This window comes from Silene latifolia, chromosome X (genome assembly GCF_048544455.1).
Source record: "Silene latifolia isolate original U9 population chromosome X, ASM4854445v1, whole genome shotgun sequence".
Taxonomy (NCBI): domain Eukaryota; kingdom Viridiplantae; phylum Streptophyta; class Magnoliopsida; order Caryophyllales; family Caryophyllaceae; genus Silene; species Silene latifolia.
Genome location: NC_133537.1, coordinates 27276325 through 27296582, shown reverse-complemented (window position 1 = coordinate 27296582; position 20258 = coordinate 27276325). Strand labels below are relative to the sequence as shown.

Below are 20258 nucleotides of genomic sequence, written 5' to 3'. Positions count from 1 at the left end.
CTGGGTTGTGTTGCTTGTACCTGCAGGTTAGCTTTGAACAAGTTTGGTAGATGACGGTTTACCCCGTCATACTGCCGAAATTTACATAGAAATCACGCAAAACATACATTTGTATATACATATGGCCTAAATTAGCGCAAAACAAATGACTCAAAAGTGCTAAAAATGTAGAAAAATGCAAAAATTTACCGGAAATGACCGGACGGTGAAATGACCGGACGGTAGGGAGGGTTACCCCTTAAAAAAAAGGAAAAATAGAAATCTATAAGTTAGAAATGTAGTATAGGACTGGAGCGAAATGATTCGCCAGAAAAGAAATAAATAAAAGAAATATATAAGTTTGAAATAAATTACATTAAATTGGAGAAATGATCCCCCCCAAAAGAAAAGAAATAGAAAGAACTATGTAAGTGTGCTAAAATGACGAAAATGTTGATATTGCCTCGAAATGCGTGCCCTCAAATTTAGGAAACACGAATTATGGTAATTTTAACGTGTTTACCAAAACAATAACCCGTAGGAATAGGAAATTATTCGTTAAAGGATTTAGGAAAGATCCAACGCGGAAATTCACAGAAACAAAGCTGAGGAAGAGGCGCAGCATGAGCTGCGTCCCTTTGAAGAGGCGCGGCAGTCTTTGCGCGCCTGTTCCCAAGTGTATCCGTTCTGGCGGATTTTCGGAAACATATTTTAGTATAAATAGAGACTTCGATGGAGGTTTTATTCACACAATTCTTCCGTCTCTTCTTCGTCTTATTACATAAAATTCTCAATATAATCACTCATCATGAATACTTTGGAGATTCGTCTAAAAGAGTGCACCAATGAGTTTTCCAACATGGAGAAGCATAATATGGGTGCTTATAATCTTGGATCTTTGTTGAGTTTGAAGCTTATCAAGGTTGTCAAACCATTCCTATATGCCTGTCTTGATTATTGGGACCCGAATTATCATGTTTTTGCGTTCCCCGGAGGTGACATTTGCCCGTTTCCTGAAGAAATTGCTGCGATTGGTGGGTGGGACCCAGAACACTTACCCGCTATTCCTTCTACTTCACAAGAGTATAAGAACAAATTTAGAGATTTGCTTGGATTGTCTAGAATTGAGGTGGACCGTCTAGTGACCTCGAAAGGAGTGCGAATGTTGGACTTTATTGATCGATTCATTAACAAGGCCGACCCCACCGTTTCATATGTTGCTTGGCGAAGGGCATTTGGGTTTTGCTTGTTGCATGTATATGTCCTTCAAGGGCATGTTGATTAAGACTTGAGAGGTGATCCCCGTCTCCTGGGCCTAGTTGAGCAAATGGAGCTGCGCAGGAGCCCAGCTTGTTTATGTTTAGGAGAGATCCTATTGGGCTTGGATAATAGGAAAGCCAATCGCGACCTACCATATTTGGGAAGTCCCATTATTTTTCAGGTAAAAGAACACTTTTCTTTTTCTTTCTTTCTTTTTCTTTCTTTCTTTTTTGTTTCGTTTTTTTTTTTTTTTTTTTTTTTTTTTGTCTAATACCTGCTTTGGTAGGTCTGGCTTATGAAGCGCCTTCGATTGATCGAGCCCCCAGTTCATGTTCCTTCTTATCATGCTCGTTCGATTGCAATGAGGACCAGGCTTTACATGGTGGACTTCACCCGGGTCTGCAATTACTGGGAAAACAAACTGAAGAGTGATGATGGCCCTTTGATTAGATGGGTTGTACCATGGAGGCACCTCAAATCTGTCACTAGAGTATCTTCTTTGGATCCTACCCGATCTGTGCGCATTCCTGGCTTGGAATTCATGATATGCATTTTCCCGGAGAGGTTGATGAGACAAGTTGGAATGAAGCAGATGATCCCGAAGCTTGACACTGTCCCGCAGACTGCCGTGGCGCTTACTACTGAGAGTCAAAGGGAGTGGGCCATTAAATGGGCTCAAAGAAACATATGGTTCTTGAACTCTTCTGTTAGTGCCTTATAGGTGTCGGACTCCTATCTGCGATGGAGGAAAGCTACTACTCCAGAGGAACGCGAGAGATTGAGGAAACGCGAGCCCGTTGACTACAAGGTGCGCGAGGTGGAAAAGGAGAAAGAGAAGCATCTGACTGAGGGAGAGGAAGACGCCGGGTTTCGAGTTGTTCATCCTTCGAAGAAATCGAAGACCTCTCCCGCCGTGGACAAAGTGATTGACAAGAATGGGAAGACTAGGCCTCGAGAAAGACCGTTGGTGATTAGGTCCGAAGTGGCGCAAGAGCGTCCGACTCGAGGTCGTGACAAGAAGTATGACAAAATGACAAGGGCAAAGGAAAGATGGAGGAATAGCCCAAGTCTTTATTATTATTTACTATTATTATTATTGTAATAAGAAGGTGGGATTTTTAGAATCCTAGCCTACTTTTTTTATTTTTACTTGGCATTATTATTATTATTATTATTATTATTATTATTATTATTATTATTATTATTATTATTATTATTATTATTATTATTATTATTATTATTATTATTATTATTATTATTATTATTATTATTATTATTATTATTATGTAACGTATTATTATTATTATTATTAGAAATGAATGAAATAAAAGAGGTTAATTGGTTATGAAACCGTTGTCATCTACTATTCATTATTCTTGTCGAATTCCAAATACGATTGCAAATGTCTTTCTATTTACATTTTGAAATTAATGGGTTGTATCCCGTGAAGGATTGCCTACGTATTCATTAAAAAAATGAAATAAAACCCTTGCGCGTAGTTCGAGTAAATGTGAAAGAATAATTGTTCTAAGCTAGAGGTTGTAATGAACTTAGAAGGTAAGCATGAGCTTTTTACTTACTCTTAAGGTGCAAATTTAGTTTATTTGGTGATATGAGGATGACGAATTGTCAAAATGCAAGAGCAGAGTGACATTAGCTTATTTCAGCTTGGCCAGGAGCCGTTTATTTAGTGCCACAAGAGCGACACGTAAGGTTACGCGAGGCGCGTTTTTTGTTCCTATTCTAGGCATAATACCGCTTTAATTGGTCAAGGTTTGTTGGGTTGGCAAATTCATTCCCATCTAGGTCTGTGATCCTAACCGCACCCCCTGGAAGTATTGACTTGACTAGAAATGGTCCGGCCCAATTAGGTTTGAATTTTCCCCGTGGATCGACAGGTAAAAGAGCTCTAACCGACTTGAGTACTAAGTCTCCTTCCTTGATGTTCCTTGGCTTGACCCTTTTGTTGAAGGCTCGTTTGATACGTGCTTGATATGTTTGGACATTATGCAATGCGCGTAGCCTACGTTCATCCAGGAGGATGAGTTCTTCATATCTATCCCTCTTCCAATCGGCTTCCGGGATTGACTTTCGAGTAAGATACGCAAGGATGGTATTTCTAACTCGACCGGCTTGGTACATCTGACTTCCATGCCATAGGTCAAATAGAAAGGGGTGGCCCCAGTGGGCGTCCTAACTGATGTGCGATATCCCCATAAAGCAAAGGGTATTTTGCTTGGGCAATCTCGATAGTTGTCAATCATTTTCTTGAGAATTGTGACAACGTTCTTGTTTGCCGCCTCTACCGCGCCATTAGTCTGTGGTCTATACGGCGAAGAGTGGTGATGCCTAATTTTATACTTGGCTAGCAATTGCTCAGTCTCGGTTTGGAAATGTGATCCATTATCACTAATAATCTCATGTGGGCAACCATATCGACAGATGATGTTGTTCTGTATGAACTTTGCCACGTTTTTAGCCGTGAGACTAGTATAGGAAGCCGCTTCTACCCATTTGGTGAAATAGTCGATTGCCACTAGGATGAAACAGTGACCTCCAGTTCCAGCTGGGGTTATCTTCCCAATTATATCAATTCCCCAGGCAGAAAATGGCCAAGGAGATATCATTGTATAGAGCAATAAAGGAGGGACATGCTATATATTCCCGAAAATTTGGCAGTTGTGGCAATGTCTTACGTATTTTATGCAATCGGATTCCATTGTGGTCCAATAGTACCCCAAACGTGTGATTTTCTTTGCCATCATGGGCCCACTCATGTGAGGACCGCATTCTCCATCGTGAACTTCTTCCATTACTTTACGCGCCTGTGAATGATCAAGGCAACGTAGGATTACACCAAGAGGTGTTCTTTTGTATAGTTCTCCTTGCATGAGAATGTATTGGGAAGCTAGTAGACGTATAGCACGTTGTCCCCTTTTGTCCATGTCCGGTGGATAGGTACCGTTGAGCTTGAAATTTAGGATTGCTTGAAACCAAGGCTCCTCTGTGACTTCCTCTTCGTCGGTGATTTCGTGGACATAAGCTGACTCTGATCGTCGTTCGATACACAAAGGCATTTCCACCATGTTATCTGGCATATTAATCAAAGATGCGAGTTTTGCTAGAGCATCTGCAAATTGATTTTCTTCCCGAGGTAGGTGTAGATAGGTCACGTGATCAAAGAATTGGGCAACTTTGTCTATTCTGGCTTGATAAGGTGCTAGGCTTTCGCTTCGGATTTTTCCAAGATCCCGTAACTTGATTGATGATCAGGGATGAATCCCCATGTACTCGGAGGTTTTTAATGCCTAAGCTCACTGCCGCTTGTAGTCCAATGAGACAAGCTTCGTATTCTGCAGCATTATTTGTCACCTCGAAGTCGAGTTTGACAGAGATTGGTGTATGCTCGCCTTCAGGAGAAATGAGCAACACTCCTATTCCAAATCCTCTTAAGTATGATGCTCCATCGAAGTAAAGTCCCCAGGAGTCTACATCAGTTTGGAGTATATCCTCGTCTGGAAATGACCAAGTATCTATTGTTTGTGCATCATTGATGGGATTTTCTGCAAAGAATTCGGCAACGGCGCGCCCTTTTATAACTTTCAGGGGCACGTACTTGAGATCGAACTCTGAGAGCATCAAAGTCCATCTTGCTAATCGTCCGTTGAGGACGGGTTTCTCGAAGAGGTATTTGACTGGATCCATTTTGGAGTATATTTTGACGTAGTAGCTAAGCATGTAATGTCGTAGCTTCTTCGTTGCCCACACAAGAGCGAGGCATGTCTTTTCAAGTTGTGAGTACTTGCACTCGTACTCCAGGAACTTCTTACTAAGATAGTAAATAGCCCTTTCTTCCTTTCTTACAGTTTGAGCTAGCATGGCGCCCATGGCTGTTTCAGCCACTGTGAGATACAAACCAAGAGGTTGATCTCGTTGAGGTGGCATGAGCACGGGTGGTTTAGCTAATATCTCCTTGATTCGGTCAAATGCCTTCTGACAGTCATCGTCCCACATGGTGTGATCTGTTTTCTTTAACTTCTTGAAGATAGGTTCACAAATCATGGTGAGTTTCGATATGAATCGACTTATGTATTGTACGTTACCCAGGAATCCTCTGACTTCCTTTTCTGTTTGAGGTTGTGGCATTTCGATCAGAGCATTGATTTTGGAAGGGTCTATTTCTATACCTCGTTGGCTTACGACGTATCCCACGAGTTTGCCAGATGTTACTCCGAATGCGCACTTCTGAGGATTGAGCCTCATGTTGTACTTTCGTAGCCTTGCGAAAAATTTGCGAAGGTTCGCAATATGCCCCTCTCTATCCTTGGACTCGACAATCATGTCGTCTACGTATACCTCAACTTCTTTATGCATTATGTCATGTAGGAGTGTGGTTGCGGTGCATTAATATGTAGCTCCGGCATTGATTAACCCAAACGGCATGACCGTATAGCAATAGGTTCCCTATTGAGTGACAAAGGCGGTCTTATGCATGTCTTCTATGGCCATTTTGATTTGGTTATAGCCCGCGTACCCATCCATGAAGGATAGTAATGCATGGTCTGCGGTATTGTCTACCAATATGTCGATATGTGGTAGAGGAAAGTCATCTTTAGGACTTGCTTTGTTTAAGTCTCTAAAATCAACACAAACACGGGTTCTCCCATCCTTTTTGGGTACAGGTACTATGTTGGCTACCCAGTCGTCAGAGTACTCGGAAACTTTGATGAATCCGGCTTTGAATTGCTTATTGACTTCTTCCTTGATCTTGAGAGCCCATTCTGTCCTCATTCGACGAAGCTTCTGTTTTACGGGCTTGAAACCTGGTTTAATTGGGATGCTATGTTTGGCGATATCCCTGTCGATCCCTGGCATGTCTTTGTAGGACCAAGCAAAAACGTCTTTGAATTCGTTTAGGAGGTCTTCGAAACTAGCCCTTTCGGTGGGGCTCAAGGTAGTTCTTATCCTAAGTTCTTGGGGTTCTAGTTCGGTTCCTACATTGATGGATTCGGTGTTCTCTATTACTGGTCCCCCTTCCCGCTCTTGTAGTATTTCCTTAGCTATGTAGGGAGGTATCTCAATTGAGTCTGGGTTTGGGTCATCCTCAGTATCATCATAAACAGAATTGCACTCAAGATAACACAAAGAGTAAGCAGAACCTGATTTATTCATATTAAAGTTTGAGAAAAGTTGAAACAAAGAAGCCATCTGATCTGTGGTCAGTGGCGGTAAAGGGACAGTTGTTGGGACATTTCCCGAACTATTGTTACTATTTGAGACTAAGCTAGGAGAAAAAAAGGGAATGGGGATGACGACAGGAGGAGACTCCTTAGTGACTTCTCTAGACTCTGACTCTGACTCCGACTCCGACTCTGACTCGAATTCATCGTCTTCTGGTTCTCCTTTGAACATCTCTCCTTCTCCAGTGGTGAGCTTGAAGAGTCTTCCTTGATTGTTGGTCCACTTGATTGACTTTCTCCATCCTTTCTGCTGATTCGCGTTTGTTTCTGTGATTAACGCGGTAGGGTTGAAGTGGTCGTCTTGAAATATCATAGTAATGATCTCATCCTGCGCGGCTCTAACAAATCAATCTTCTCCAAACAATAGACTAACTTGTTCGTCTAAGTAAGGTGCTTGACGAGCTTTGACGGTAGGAACCGTTTCTGTAGGAATGAAGTAGCAACCGTGAAATATCTCGATTCCGGCTAGCTTCCTTTCGAGATAGTGCCAAGGTTCGGGAAATCCGTGAAAGAGTTCTAGACTTCCTTCCTTAACAAAGTATCCATTTAGGGTAGGGAGATAGGGTCGCATTTGGACTCCTACGTATTTACGGTTTTGAACTTGAGCAAGCATCTCGAGAACTTCCTCTTTAGTGGGTTTGTATCCTAGTCCAAGTGGTATCCTTTTTGAGTTGCCTTCCTTGTAGGGTGCGAAGGTGTTTCTTCGGATAGGGTTCAAAGGCATTCCAGGGAAGTATCCCTGGGATTTGAGTATGTGGTTGACCACCAAGTTGGAGTAGATATCGTAGTATAGGGGTGCCAATTCACTTTCTATGACACTTATGCTTTGAAATCCCCCAAGTTCATATACTGGATCCACAAGGACTTGATTATTCGACTTCTTTTCGATTACCGCCTTAATGGGTGACGAAGTGATCGTCACCACTTTGCCATCTAGTGGAATTTTGATCTTTTGGTGAAGAGTGGATGTTACTGCTTTGGAAGCGTGAATCCAAGGTCTTACCAGAAGTATGTTGAAGGAAGCTTCGATGTCCACTATTTGGAAGTTAACCTTTCGCTCAATTGGCCATGTGGCTATGGTTAGGTTAACGAGTCCTACGACCTTTCGTCGTGTTCCATCATATGCACGGACACCTTGATTGGTAGGGGTCCAATCCGACTCTTTCATGCCTAGTTTGTATGCCGTTTTGAGGGGTATGACGTTGACCGCGGAGCAATCATCAACCAAGGTCATTGGCACATTCTTCTTTAGACAAATGACGGTGATGTAAAGAGCCAAGTTGTGACTAGCGCCAAAGGGTGGCAAATCTTCGTCTGAGAAAGTAATAGGATTACTTAGCTTCGGTGATTCTTGGAAGACCAAGTTGACTACATCGCCGGGTGTGGAGTTATGTGCTACATTTAGCTTGGCCAAAGCTTGCAGCAAAGCTTGGCGATGTGGGAACGAGCTTGCTACTAATTGCCAGACTGAAAGATCAGCCTTTGTCTTCTGTAATTGCTTGAGCAAATGATCAGTAGAGTCATCTTCATTATCATTTGGTGTGATAACGTTGGTTGGACCATTTTGAGTAGTACTTTGATATGGACGCCCGAACGGGTTAGGTGGTCCACATCTTGGTCTTCACCATTTTGGACTATTTCCTTGACTAGGGAGTGCTCAATGAGATACTTGTCTTCATCGTCATCGGCCCATACTCCATTGACTATAGCTAGTTCCCTCATTCTCATGATCTCGTCCTCTAATTGTGTGATTTGGTCGACTAGTTTGTCAACCACGACGACAATTTCTTGCATAGTGGCATTTTGAGAAAAGATTAATGGCGCATGTTCTTTGGGTGTCACATTGGGGTCATGTAAAGTTGTCATCACATTTTCCAATTCCCAAACTTGCCTATCCACACTCCTTGCCCATGCGATGAAGTCGGCGATGGTAGGGGAAATGGTAGAGTAGAATCCTTCATTCTCGATTGTGTGGATTTCATTTTCAACTGGAGAAATGAGGTGTGAAAAATCTAAGGTAGATTCTTCACTTGTGATCACTAGAATTCCAAGAGGATTCTGAGTGTTGTTGGGCTTACCTCCCGGCGGTATTGGTAGTCGACCATCCTCGATCATGTCTTGAAGCACATTTTTCAATTTGTAGCATTTTTCTGTGTCGTGCCCCTTACCCCTATGATATTCACAGTATGAGTTCTCGTCCCAGAACTTGGACTTCTTTTTAGGTTCGGGCGTAGGTCCTATGGGTTGGAGTTTGCCTTGTTTCATTAGCCTTTTTAGAGCATTGGAGTATGTGTCCCCAAGATTTGTAAATTTCCTTGGTGGGGCATTCTTCTTGGATGGCTCGAGGATGTTAACTTCATCGGTCTTGCTAGTGGAGCCGTAAGAACGACTTGTTGAGTCTTGATATCCTCGACCTACCGTTTTGGACAAGAGCCCTTTACGGATGTCATCTTCAATTCTCGTCCCTAGTACGGTTAAGTCCTTGAAAGTTTTGATGTTTTGGTATCTCAAGTGATTGGCATAGATGGGCTTTAAGTTGTCCACGAATTTCTACACAAGGGTAGCCTCATCCGGGCGTTCAACTAGTTGGGTACTAGTTTTCCTCCACCTACTTAGGAAGTCGGTGAAACCTTCTTTGTCATTTTGGGTAAGAACCTCTAGAGTGCGCATGTTAACTTGGATCTCAGCATTATCCGCATATTTCTTAGCAAACTCGATCGCGGCATCTTCCCAAGTAGCGATCTTCTTGTGTTCTAGAGAGTAGAACCATTGCTTTGGGATGGTGTCAAGAGATGAAGGAAAGATCCTTAAGAACATCTCGGGTTTGATGCCTTTGATAGACATGTAATCCCTGAAGGCACGGATATGGTTCAAAGGGTTCTCATGCCCCTTGAATTTAGGGATATCCGTCATGTTGAAGTTGGTTGGCAACTTGGAATTTACGGCCTCATACTTGCGTTTATTCTCCCTATAAATGTCATCCCCTTTAAGGTACATCAATTGCTCCACTAAGTATTGGAGTCTTTTCTCAGCTGCAGTCATACCCATTGGAGGGCTTTTTTCCTTGAAGTCATTCACGAAGTCATTAACGACTTCACTTTCTCGAGGAGGAATCCTTGTTTCTACAGTATAGATCCGGCCCTCGATGGTGTTAAGGCGATCATGCACTTGGTCTTGAGTAACTTGGATTTGAGCCAGCGCGGCTAGGATTCGATCATTACTATCTTGGAGTTGATTGAAGTTCGCGTCGCTTGTTTCAGGTATCTTGGAAACTGGATAAGAGATCGACGACGAATCAAAACACGACCGGCCATTCTAGCACAACTGCTAAGAAAGAAATGTTTTGACTCGTGAAGTGGGTGTGTGCCACTTGTGTCAGCGAGCCTTCGAAAAATGACCAAGTTTGAAAATGTGTGTCCTAGTCAACTATAGTGTAGTTGTAGGAGTGGGCTCGAAGTGAGGTTTTTGAAATGGGCTTGGGCCCGAAATTTGACTCGACAAATGGACAGAGTTTCGACTTGGATTTGCGCTAATGATGGGCCTTTTTTCGAAATTTACACTTTAAAAGGGGTTTTGATTTTACAAAAATCGTCATGGTTTTGTTTAGAAAAGGTGATCACGTAAGGTACAAACGTTTATACAAGTATTATAACGGGATGCTGAGTGCATTTAAAAGGGTTTTGGTTTAAAGGGTGGGTTGCCATACCGAACAATCAAACCCGAAGTCTGTGGAGAGGCTCGTACCAAACAAGAGTAAGGTCGATTCCTAGTCCATTTCCTCAAGTAGTGAAGGTCCTTGATACAAACAAGAGTAAGCATCATGGTATGGATGACGTCAATCGCTATCCATCCTTAGGCCCAAATAAGAATTAGGACCGTTTAGACAGGACGATTGGTCGAATGGGTTGGGTTGGGCCTAGGAAGGCCGAATGAAACGATCTAGGAAGACCGAGTTATGAAAACCGACAATTGTCTTGTACAAACTATTCCCTAACCTTGTTTAAGTTTCACCCTTTTGGCTACACGTAAGTGTATTGTCCCCAGTGGAGTTGCCAAACTGTGGACATGGGGCCACGAGGGCGCTTGGGAAACAAGCGTTTGCATTTGTGGAGTCGCCACCAATTTTTATGGGAAATTGGAACCGTTCGAATACCTCGTGTCATGTCAAGACACAAAGTAGTGACATGAACACCAAGAACTCGTTACCCTTAGCATTCTATGTCTAGAATGACTCTCGTGGATGCCAATGAACACGGATGTTCACAGAGATCTGGAGTAAGGGGTGAGGGTACGTATTAGGAAGCTCTTTTGATCGAACACCTAATCCCGCCCGCCTCGATAGCGGCCTCTACTAATGATTAGGGAAAATTGTCCATACTCGATATATTGTCGATTATATGCATGCAATGCAACATCCAAGTTTTAATCCTAGCATGTGAGATTAACTAAGTCGGTGAATAATTAATTTAACAAACAATTGGGTCGAAATTGGGATTAAGGTTCAATTACATGAGAAAACATACAAATGATACAAAATACAATGATAAATACAATAAAGAATACAATAATTACATCGGGTTTAGCGATTTATGTCGAAAATACTCCTAAAACGGATAATTTATGAAAAAGAATAAAAGAATGAATCAACGAACAAATCAGTAGGCGATAATACGGTTAATAGTAGATTATACGTAAACTAATTAAACTAGGCCAAGGCATAAAGGGAGTTCAGAGACAGAAATCAACCTGGAACAGGCGCAGCAGGACTGCGCCCTTTGGAAGAGGCTCAGCAGATGCTGCGTCTGTTCCAAGGGTGAGTTCTGGTTGTGAAGCCGGAACTGCAAATCGTTAATGTTAATTGGCGAATTTAAGGATTGATTATGATATTAACTCGGATAGAAGTGATTTAATAGATTAATTACATATGAAAGAGTCATAAAAGCAATAAAACATGGATGAGACGAATACAAACGAATTAGTTACATGGATGAAAGATTTATTAGTGACATAGGTGAACTAAATAGATTAAACATGATGAATTAATGACGAACTAATGACGCATGCGACAATAGACAGATGGAAATATATCAAAGGTCGAATTCCAGAAACTCAATATGAACAAATCGAATTTCTACAACCCGGATTGATTTTAATGACGAAAACCCGCAAATATTGGATTATAAGGGATTTAAGTCGAATTTAATGATTAAATTTCAAGTTAACGAATGATAAATAGTGTACATGTGGAATTATTAAGCTATTATGTCAAAGAATTAAGGAAAACAAATGAAAACAAACAAAAGCAAACGAATTTACAGAGGACGAAGGAAGAAGAAAGGAAGCAGGAACTGCGGCAGCCTCACGAAGAGGCGCAACAGGCACTGCGCTCCTTCGAAGAGGCGCAGCAGTTGCTGCGTCCTTTCTCGAGGATTATCTTCTGGTAATCCGTAAAAAGGTTTTAAAGCATGGTTTTAGGAATCGGTTTTAACAAGTTTTTTCGACATAAACCTTACATTAATGATACAAAAAGTAACAATAAATAAAAGAGAGATTTACACCCTCAGACTTACATGTTTGGCGAAACGAGATGAACTAAGTTTACGATTAGTTATGCTCGACTCGAATGTAACGAAAGTGCCCTCGTAAGAGGAAAACGATTAAGATTAATTAATTTGATTGATTGTGGAGTTGGTCAAATTGGTCGGTCATGCAAACGAGGCTGGTACTCAGAAGGATCCGAGCTTACGTGGTCGAATGTTCAAGCACGTAGACGCCAAAAAGTAAGAACGTGGTCTAGAATGCTTAGGGAGAAGAGAAGGGCGGACGCTCGCGTGAGAAATATGAGGAGCGAAGGTTCCTATTTATACAAATCACGTGAAGGAATAGGGTTTTCGGAGAGACTTTGGAAGTGAATCTCGAAAAGATATGAAAAAGATACGAAAAATACGCAGAAAAGGACCTGGGAAGAGGCGCAGCAGTCACTTCGTCTCTTGGAAGAGGCGCAACACCTGCTGCGTCTGTTCCCAAGTGGTTTCCTCCTGCGGAAGAAAGATTTCCGTGTTTGGTTTATGGAATGACGGGATAATCTTATTTCCTTAATATTTTGTATGAATATTACGGGAAATACTTTACCAAAGAATAAAAGATTGTGAAAGATTCATAAAATATGGAATAGAAATATCCGGAACATTTCAGAACATTCTGACTCGGGATTTAGCGGTTATTAGAAAATGAAGACGGTTTTAGGCCCGGACTCCAAATGTACTCTAATTACTGTCAAAACGACCGTATCGGCGCGTAGATGACAACTAAGAGGTAGACATAAATGTTTGACCAATCACTTGACGATAAACTTACGAACTGTCACAAATCGTTCCGCGTACCAAACATGCGGCCCAATCATCACCGGGTGGTTTGCGGGAGGTGCAGAAATGAGGTATCTACAGGATGGAATTCTAAACTAGCAACAAGAGTAAATATGCAAACAATTTTTCTAACCTAGCAACACCTAAACACATATACCAAGTTCCAAAATGGAACATCCTCATCAACAAAGCCCATCCTCCTCCATATATATAACAACTTTTAAAAGAAAAGGAATGAGGAAAGGAGAAAGGGATAAGAAAGATCAAACCAAGCGGTCTTCTAGTCTCCTAATGCCTCCAATGTCCCGTATGTGCTTGTGCCACTTGTTAGAAAACATATATATATATATATATATATATATATATATATATATATATATATATATATATATATATATATATAGAGAGAGAGAGAGAGAGAGAGAGAGAGAGAGAGAGAGAGAGAGAGAGAGAGAGAGAGAGAGAGAGAGAGAGAATTAGGATCACATGAGTCCAACCTTTTTCTTTTTGAGTGCGTGAGTCCATGATACAATATCACACGTTATATTAAACAATATCACACGTTATACTACAAAAAAAAAAAATCGTGATATTGTTTTGTTATTAATATCACACGTTATATTAAACAATATCACAGCTTACAATATCACAAGTTATACTAAACAATATCACAACTTATGCTAAAAAAAATTCGAAAAAAAAAACTTTCAAAAAAAAAAAATCGCGATATTGTTTGTTAAAACAATATCACACGTTATGCCTAAACAATATCACAGCTTACAATATCACATGTTATACTAAACAATATCACAGATTACACTAAAAAAAAATCGAAAAAAAAAAATTTGAAAAAAAAAATCGTGATATTGTTTTGTAATACAATATCACACATTATGCTAAACAATATCACAGCTTACAATATCACACGTTATACTAAACAATATCACAGTTTACACTAAAAAAATCGGAAAAAAAAATTTGAAAAAAAAATCGTGATATTGTTTTGTAATACAATATCACACGTTATGCTAAATAATATCACAACTTACAATATCACACGTTATACTAAACAATATCACAGCTTACAAAAAAAAACTTTTCGAAAAAAAAATCGATAAATAAAAAATTCGTGATATTGTTTTGTATAGTGCGTGATATTGTTTTATGGACTCATGGACTCAAATATTTTGGTAGACTCACCGGATCCTACCTCTCTCTCTCTCTCTCTCTCTATATATATATATATATATATATATATATACATATATATATATATATATATACATATATATATATATATATACATATATATATATATACATATATACATATATATATACATATATACATATATACATATATATACATACATATATACATATATATACATATATATATATATATATATACATATATATATATATATATATATATAATATTTAGGATCCGGTGAGAACGATCATTCGGTGAGAACGGTGAGAACATACTAAATTAATAACCGTATAAACATAATAAACAAATCCCCTGTAACTTACCAAAAATCAAACCCCAACATTTCTCTCACTCGTCCTGTTATAACATTCATCTCCCTCATAACTGATCTATGATCAACACCATCGCTGGTCTCATGCATCCCCATTCATCACCACCACTACACGACACAAACATTATCAGCCACCAGCGAAAGTCGTCGCCGGAAACAACCCTTTCACGTTGGAGATTACTAGTGTCACTACAGAAAATACGGCAGGTCACCGTCGTCGATTCAATTTTATTGATTGGCGGTAGTTTCAATCTCTTTTATCTTCACTTATAAATCTTCTGGTGGAATAACTCAACTCCAAGTTGGACGAGCGAGTCTCCGAGTTTACTGCCGATTTAGCGAAACTAGTGTATTTGATTTCTTCATTAATGTATCTCAACCCAATTTTAATGTGCCTGGTAACTAATTTTGTGTATCAATGTTGAGATACATTAAATTAGTTGTTAGATACATTAAAAAATAGTGTAGATACATTGTAATTTGTAATAGATAGGAAACCAATGAAGGAGAAATGGTGAGATAACAACGGTAGGCTGAAGGAGTTACTACCGGCGAGGGTTTATGAATTAGGTCGTTGCCGGAGGTGTCGGTATTATAGTTGTTTGTCTATGGTTTGCCGGCTTACCGGTGGTCGTCATTGGCGGCAGCAATCACATGAAGGAGAAACCCGATCTAGGCTTTGCAATTCTGGATTTTTGGGGGCTTGTGATTCTCCATCGCAGGAGTTGCGCCAACACTATGGATGTTCGCCGGTGGTTCTCCGGCATTGATGGTAGTCATCATCAGCGATGATGGCAGGTGATGGGTGGTAAAGAGGAAGATGATGGGTGGTTAGGTTTGGGCTAGATAGGTAAGGGACAACCGGCGTGATAAGTGACCAGCGAGTTGCGCAGTTGCTGTTGGTGGCGCCGGCATGATGATGACCTTCGGGCGGTGGTGATCCGGGGGTGGTGTGAGTGTGATGTGTGATTTGGAAATAGTGATATAGCTTGCGTATGTTTGATATAGTAATAAAGACCCTCGATTGATTTTAATTCTATATTATTAGTGTTGTTCTCACCGTTCTCACCGAATGATCGTTCTCACCGGATCCCACCTCTCTCTCTCTCTCTCTCTCTCTCTCTCTCTCTCTCTATATATATATATATATATATATATATATATATATATATATATATATATATATATATATATATATATATATATATATATATATATATATATATATATATCTATCTATATATATATATATAGATAGATAGATAGATATTTACAAATGCACATTATATACAAATATATACGAAGTAGATATTTCCCTCCCCACACTTAGAAGTTGCATTGTCCTCAATGGAACAAAGCATATGAAGAGAAAAGGAAAAGAAATAACATATTTTTATATTTTTGAAATATTAAAAATTGAAAACATATTTTTGGTATTTTATGATTTTCGAAAGGAAAGAACAAGTTTTTTGTTTTTTTTAGCCTCCTCCCCACGCTTGTTATGTACAATATCTGGTGACGGAGGAAGTGTGGTTAGGAGGCAAGTTTATGAAGATAAAAGCAACATATTTTTGTATTTTGTTAATTTTTTTTTAAAATTAAAAACATGTTTTGTTTTTTTGGAATTTCCTCCCCACACTTATTTATTTACATAGTGTTTGAAGGAGATTCGGAAAATAAATTGCATATTTTTGTGATTTTTTATTTTTCAATTTTTTTTGTATTTTGAAATGGGGATGCAATGCATGAACTATCCTATATGCAATATTGAAATTACGATGCAAAGTATACTAAATGAATGCAATTCCTATATGTGACAATATTTTACAAAATTTAAATCTAATGCAAGCCTAAATGAATGCAACTAAATGATTTACTAATCTAAATATATTACATGTAATCTAAATGCATACAAAAATAAATGTGAATGAGAGAGTTTGGATTAAGGGATTCATACTCAGTTTTGGATTCGATTGGGAGCAAAAATAGGCCAAAGACTAGGCCACCTAGGACTCGTCGTCCTCATCATCATCATCATTTCCCACTCTGAACTCGGGTTCCCGGATGAAGTCGTCCGTGTTCATGGCCACGGTTGAGTCACCCGCTCCCGTGGTCATGTCAATGAACAATTCTTGGTTCCCTCCCGAGCCACTAGCGAACCCGGCATCACCAAAAATGGAGGGGGTCCCTCTGAACCACTGAGTATCATGCCCCTCCCCTTGAAAGGAGGCCGGGGTGGGGAAAACCGGGGCGCTAAAGTAATCCGGCCGAATGTTAATGTCGGCATAGGCAAAGCTCCCGTCCTTGAGGTACCCACCATCCGGCTCAAGGAAGTAAGAGGGGTAAAGGCCGGAGGGATGGTTGTACTTTCTCCTCCGGTAGTCATCATAAATAGGGAATTGCCCCACCGCTTGGTCGAAGTATATCCTATCCAAACGTTGTTGCAAACCAAGCCTCTCACTAGCGGCCGTTTGTAATCCCATCTCATGTCATTCATAAATGACACCAAGTCGGAGTGGAGCGGGGTTGGTTGAGGAGGTTGGCTTGAAGAGGATCCTTCACAAAATTGAGGGTTCCATGGTTTGGGTTGGAAAACGGAAGGGGTCGGTATCATGTACTGGAGAGTAGACGCGGTTTGCGTCGGGTTGTCCCTCCCATAGGTGATTGGTTGCTCTTGGAGAGGTTGGGACGGGTCCCCCTCCACTTCAATTTCAAGGAGGTAGGAATCTTGGTCGGGCTTGATTTTCATTTTGTTTCCATTTGGGAGCGGGATGGAATTCCGCTTTTGGATTTGCCAATACTCAAGGCCGTCAAAGGAGTTTGTCTTGATCCACTCAAGAGATTTCATCATATAGTCCTTTGTGATATAAGTCTCCCCGAGTACCCAATTCATCCCGGATAAGTCCACCGGTCAGTCAAGGCTCTTGGCTATGCGGGTGATGATGCCACCCACATGAAGGGGAACTTTATGCCCCGGAGAGTTAGCTAATTTGGCTAAGTGGAGGGCCATGTGATGAGCCACGTTGATTTTGTAGGGCTTAGGTTTCGTGATTAAATACGAGCCTAAAATTTCAAGCTCAATAACCCTAAATACCCAAGCTTCATCGACAGCAAAAACGGCACACCCCATAAATCGGTGCCATATCCTCATGGGTGCATTGTGGCAAGAAGTAGCCGGTCTTTTCACACCATTCTTATCATCTAACCCCGAAATAGCTTTTCACACCCGTGAAAAGTGGAGGGTTTCGGGTGCCTTGTGGGAATCGTCATTTTCCAATCCGAAAATAATGGCAAGTCGGGCAAGGGAAATTATGTGGTCTCGATTCATGACACGAAAATGCAATTGGGCCACCACCCCGTTTCCTCTATCCTTATCAATATGCAAACTACTCAAAAATTCCCAAGTAATACGAGGGTAAATCCGCTCATGCATGTTATACATTCCTTTCATATCGACTCCCCTTAACAAAGCTTCCGTTTCTTTGTCTAAACCTAGGTTCCGCATAGAGGCACGACAAATAAACCGAGTCGGGGTTAGGGCGCGTTGCTTAAACAGTATAAATTTACCTTTTTGAGTTTGTGTGACAAACTCAACCTCCGTAAAATCGGGATCCGGGTTTGTATCGTTAGCCGCCGCCTCGACTAGTTGTTGTTGTGCCCTTGTGAGATCGCCCCTTGTTCTCGTTCCCGCCATAGATGAAGGATTGGAAGGTAAGTAGTGAAGAAGGAGTGAAAGGTGGGTGATTTGTGAGGGTTTGGTTGAGGTTTAGTGGTGTTTGGTTGAGGTAGGAAAGGAGAAAGGAGAGTTTAGAGAGAAGAAGGGTTGACAAAAAATGAGGGAAAATAAGAGGGCATGGCTTTGTTTTAGACGATTTGGGGCTCTATGCCGGTGGGGGTACTTGCAGCCGGTCTGCAGGCAGAGAGCACTCCCCCTAAATTCAAAATCTGAAATTCTCCTTCAAAAAAGAAAGAACTCGTTGCCGGTGGGGGCACCGGCTGCCAGTCCACCGGCAAAGGGCTCCTCCAATTCTATTTTAGCTTAATTTTTGACCTGCAGCGTGGTTCCCTGCCGGCTGCCGGCTTGCCGGCAGGGGAACGTCCTTCTTCCTCTTCTTCGATTTTTCCTCAGTAACAAGTTTCTCTACCGGCCCGGCAGCGAACACTCCTTCCTCCAATTACTTCAGTTTTCCTTGACAGCTGAATCCTTTGCCGGTGGGCCGGCTGCCGGCCTACCGGCACACACACCCCTTCTTCAAAATTTCAACAATTTTTCACAATTTGAAAAGTGCTCGCTGCCGGTTGGGGTACCGGCTGCCGGTCCACCGGCAAAGAGCACTATTAGAAGATTTTCAGCCCATTTCTTTTATTTTTCTCTTCTTTCTTCTTCAATTTATCCTTGTTCAAATAAACCTGACTTCTTCACTTGCCCATTTTCTCGTGTTTTCCACTTTCAAACCGACGTATCATTTCGGGAATTGGGCCAAGTGAAGGGTCCCGTCTCATGATCCAATGCGCCAAGCACGAAGTTTCCAAATTCTTTATACCTATCTAAATGAATGCAAAATCCATGGGTTGCCTCCCATGTAGCGCCCTTGTTTTACGTCGTAGGCTCGACATAGTCACGAAATAGCTTAAATAAATTGAAATATCGTCAAGAGTGAAACAAGATTCAATGAGCGACGAGACAAGTTTCAATGGTATTTACATTCTTCAATATAGGCGATCCGGCTATATAGTGCTTGAGCTGTTGCCCATTAACTTTAAAAGCTTGATCTCCATCGGTCACTTCCACCAATCCATATGGAAAGACTCGGACCACGGTGAAGGGACCCGACCACTTTGATTTGAGCTTCCCGGAAAATAGCTTGAATCTTGAATTGAATAGGATAACTAATTCCCCTATTTTAAAATCTCTTTTTAGAATTGCCTTGTCATGAAATTTTTTAGTCTTCTCCTTGTAAATTCTCGAGCTTTCATAAGCATTGAGTCGTAATTCTTCCAATTCATTCAAGTCAAGAAGCCTCTTCTCTCCTGCTTCTTTCAAGTCGAAATTTGAAAGTCGGATAGCCCAATGAGGTTTGTGTTCCATTTTCACCGGCAAATGACATGGCTTTCCGTAAACCAACCGGAATGGTGAAGTTCCTATTGGTGTTTTGAAAGCGGTGCGGTAAGCCCATAATGCATCATTGAGCTTGATTGACCAATCTTTCCTCGACCGACTCACGGTCTTCTCAAGAATCATTTTAATCTCATGATTAAAGATTTCGGCTTGTCTATTAGCTTGTGGGTGATAGGCAAGGCTCCGCCTATGTTGCACCCCATGTCTTCTTAGAAGAGCATCCAAAGTTCGCTCCCGGAAGTGAGTTCCTCGGTCACTAATCAAAATTCGCGGCACTCCGAATCTAGGAAAAATGATGGTTTCCATGAGCTTGATCACCGATTTCGCGTCACAAGTTTTGGTGGGAATTGCTTAAACCCACTTGCTAACATAGTCGACCGCAACAAGTATATATTCATTCCCATGGGAGGAGGGAAATGGACCTTGATAGTCAATTCCCTACACATCAAATAACTCCACTTCAAGAACATAATTCATAGGCATTTCATGCCTCCTTGAAATGTTTCCACTCCTTTGGCATTTATCACATCCCTTCACATAACTTGCAACATCATGAAATAAGTTGGGCCAATAAAACCCGCATTAAAGTACCCTTGCGGCGGTTTTTCTTGAACTTCCGTGCCCTCCACTTGGCATGTCATGGCAATGAGAAATTATTTGTTTCACCTCCTCGTTTGGAACACATCTCCTAATAATCCCATCCGCACATGACTTATAAAGACATGGTTCTTCCTAAAAGTATTGTTTGACAT

The 20258-nt window shown here is 41.0% G+C and overlaps 1 protein-coding gene across 1 annotated transcript; it reads right to left on the bottom strand.

The window, feature by feature from the left end:
• Nucleotides 1–19056: 19056 nt before the first annotated feature.
• On the bottom strand, nt 19057–19629 carry LOC141617091 (uncharacterized). Its single transcript, XM_074434266.1, has one exon. It carries the CDS (start codon nt 19627–19629, stop codon nt 19057–19059), a length of 573 nt encoding a protein of 190 aa, XP_074290367.1.
• Between the last annotated feature and the right edge of the window lie 629 nt (nt 19630–20258).

What these genes read in the sequence shown, in the direction of transcription:
- LOC141617091 (XM_074434266.1), bottom strand. Translation starts at nt 19,629, where the DNA reads ATGATTCTTGAGAAGACCGTGAGTCGGTCGAGGAAAGATTGGTCAATC.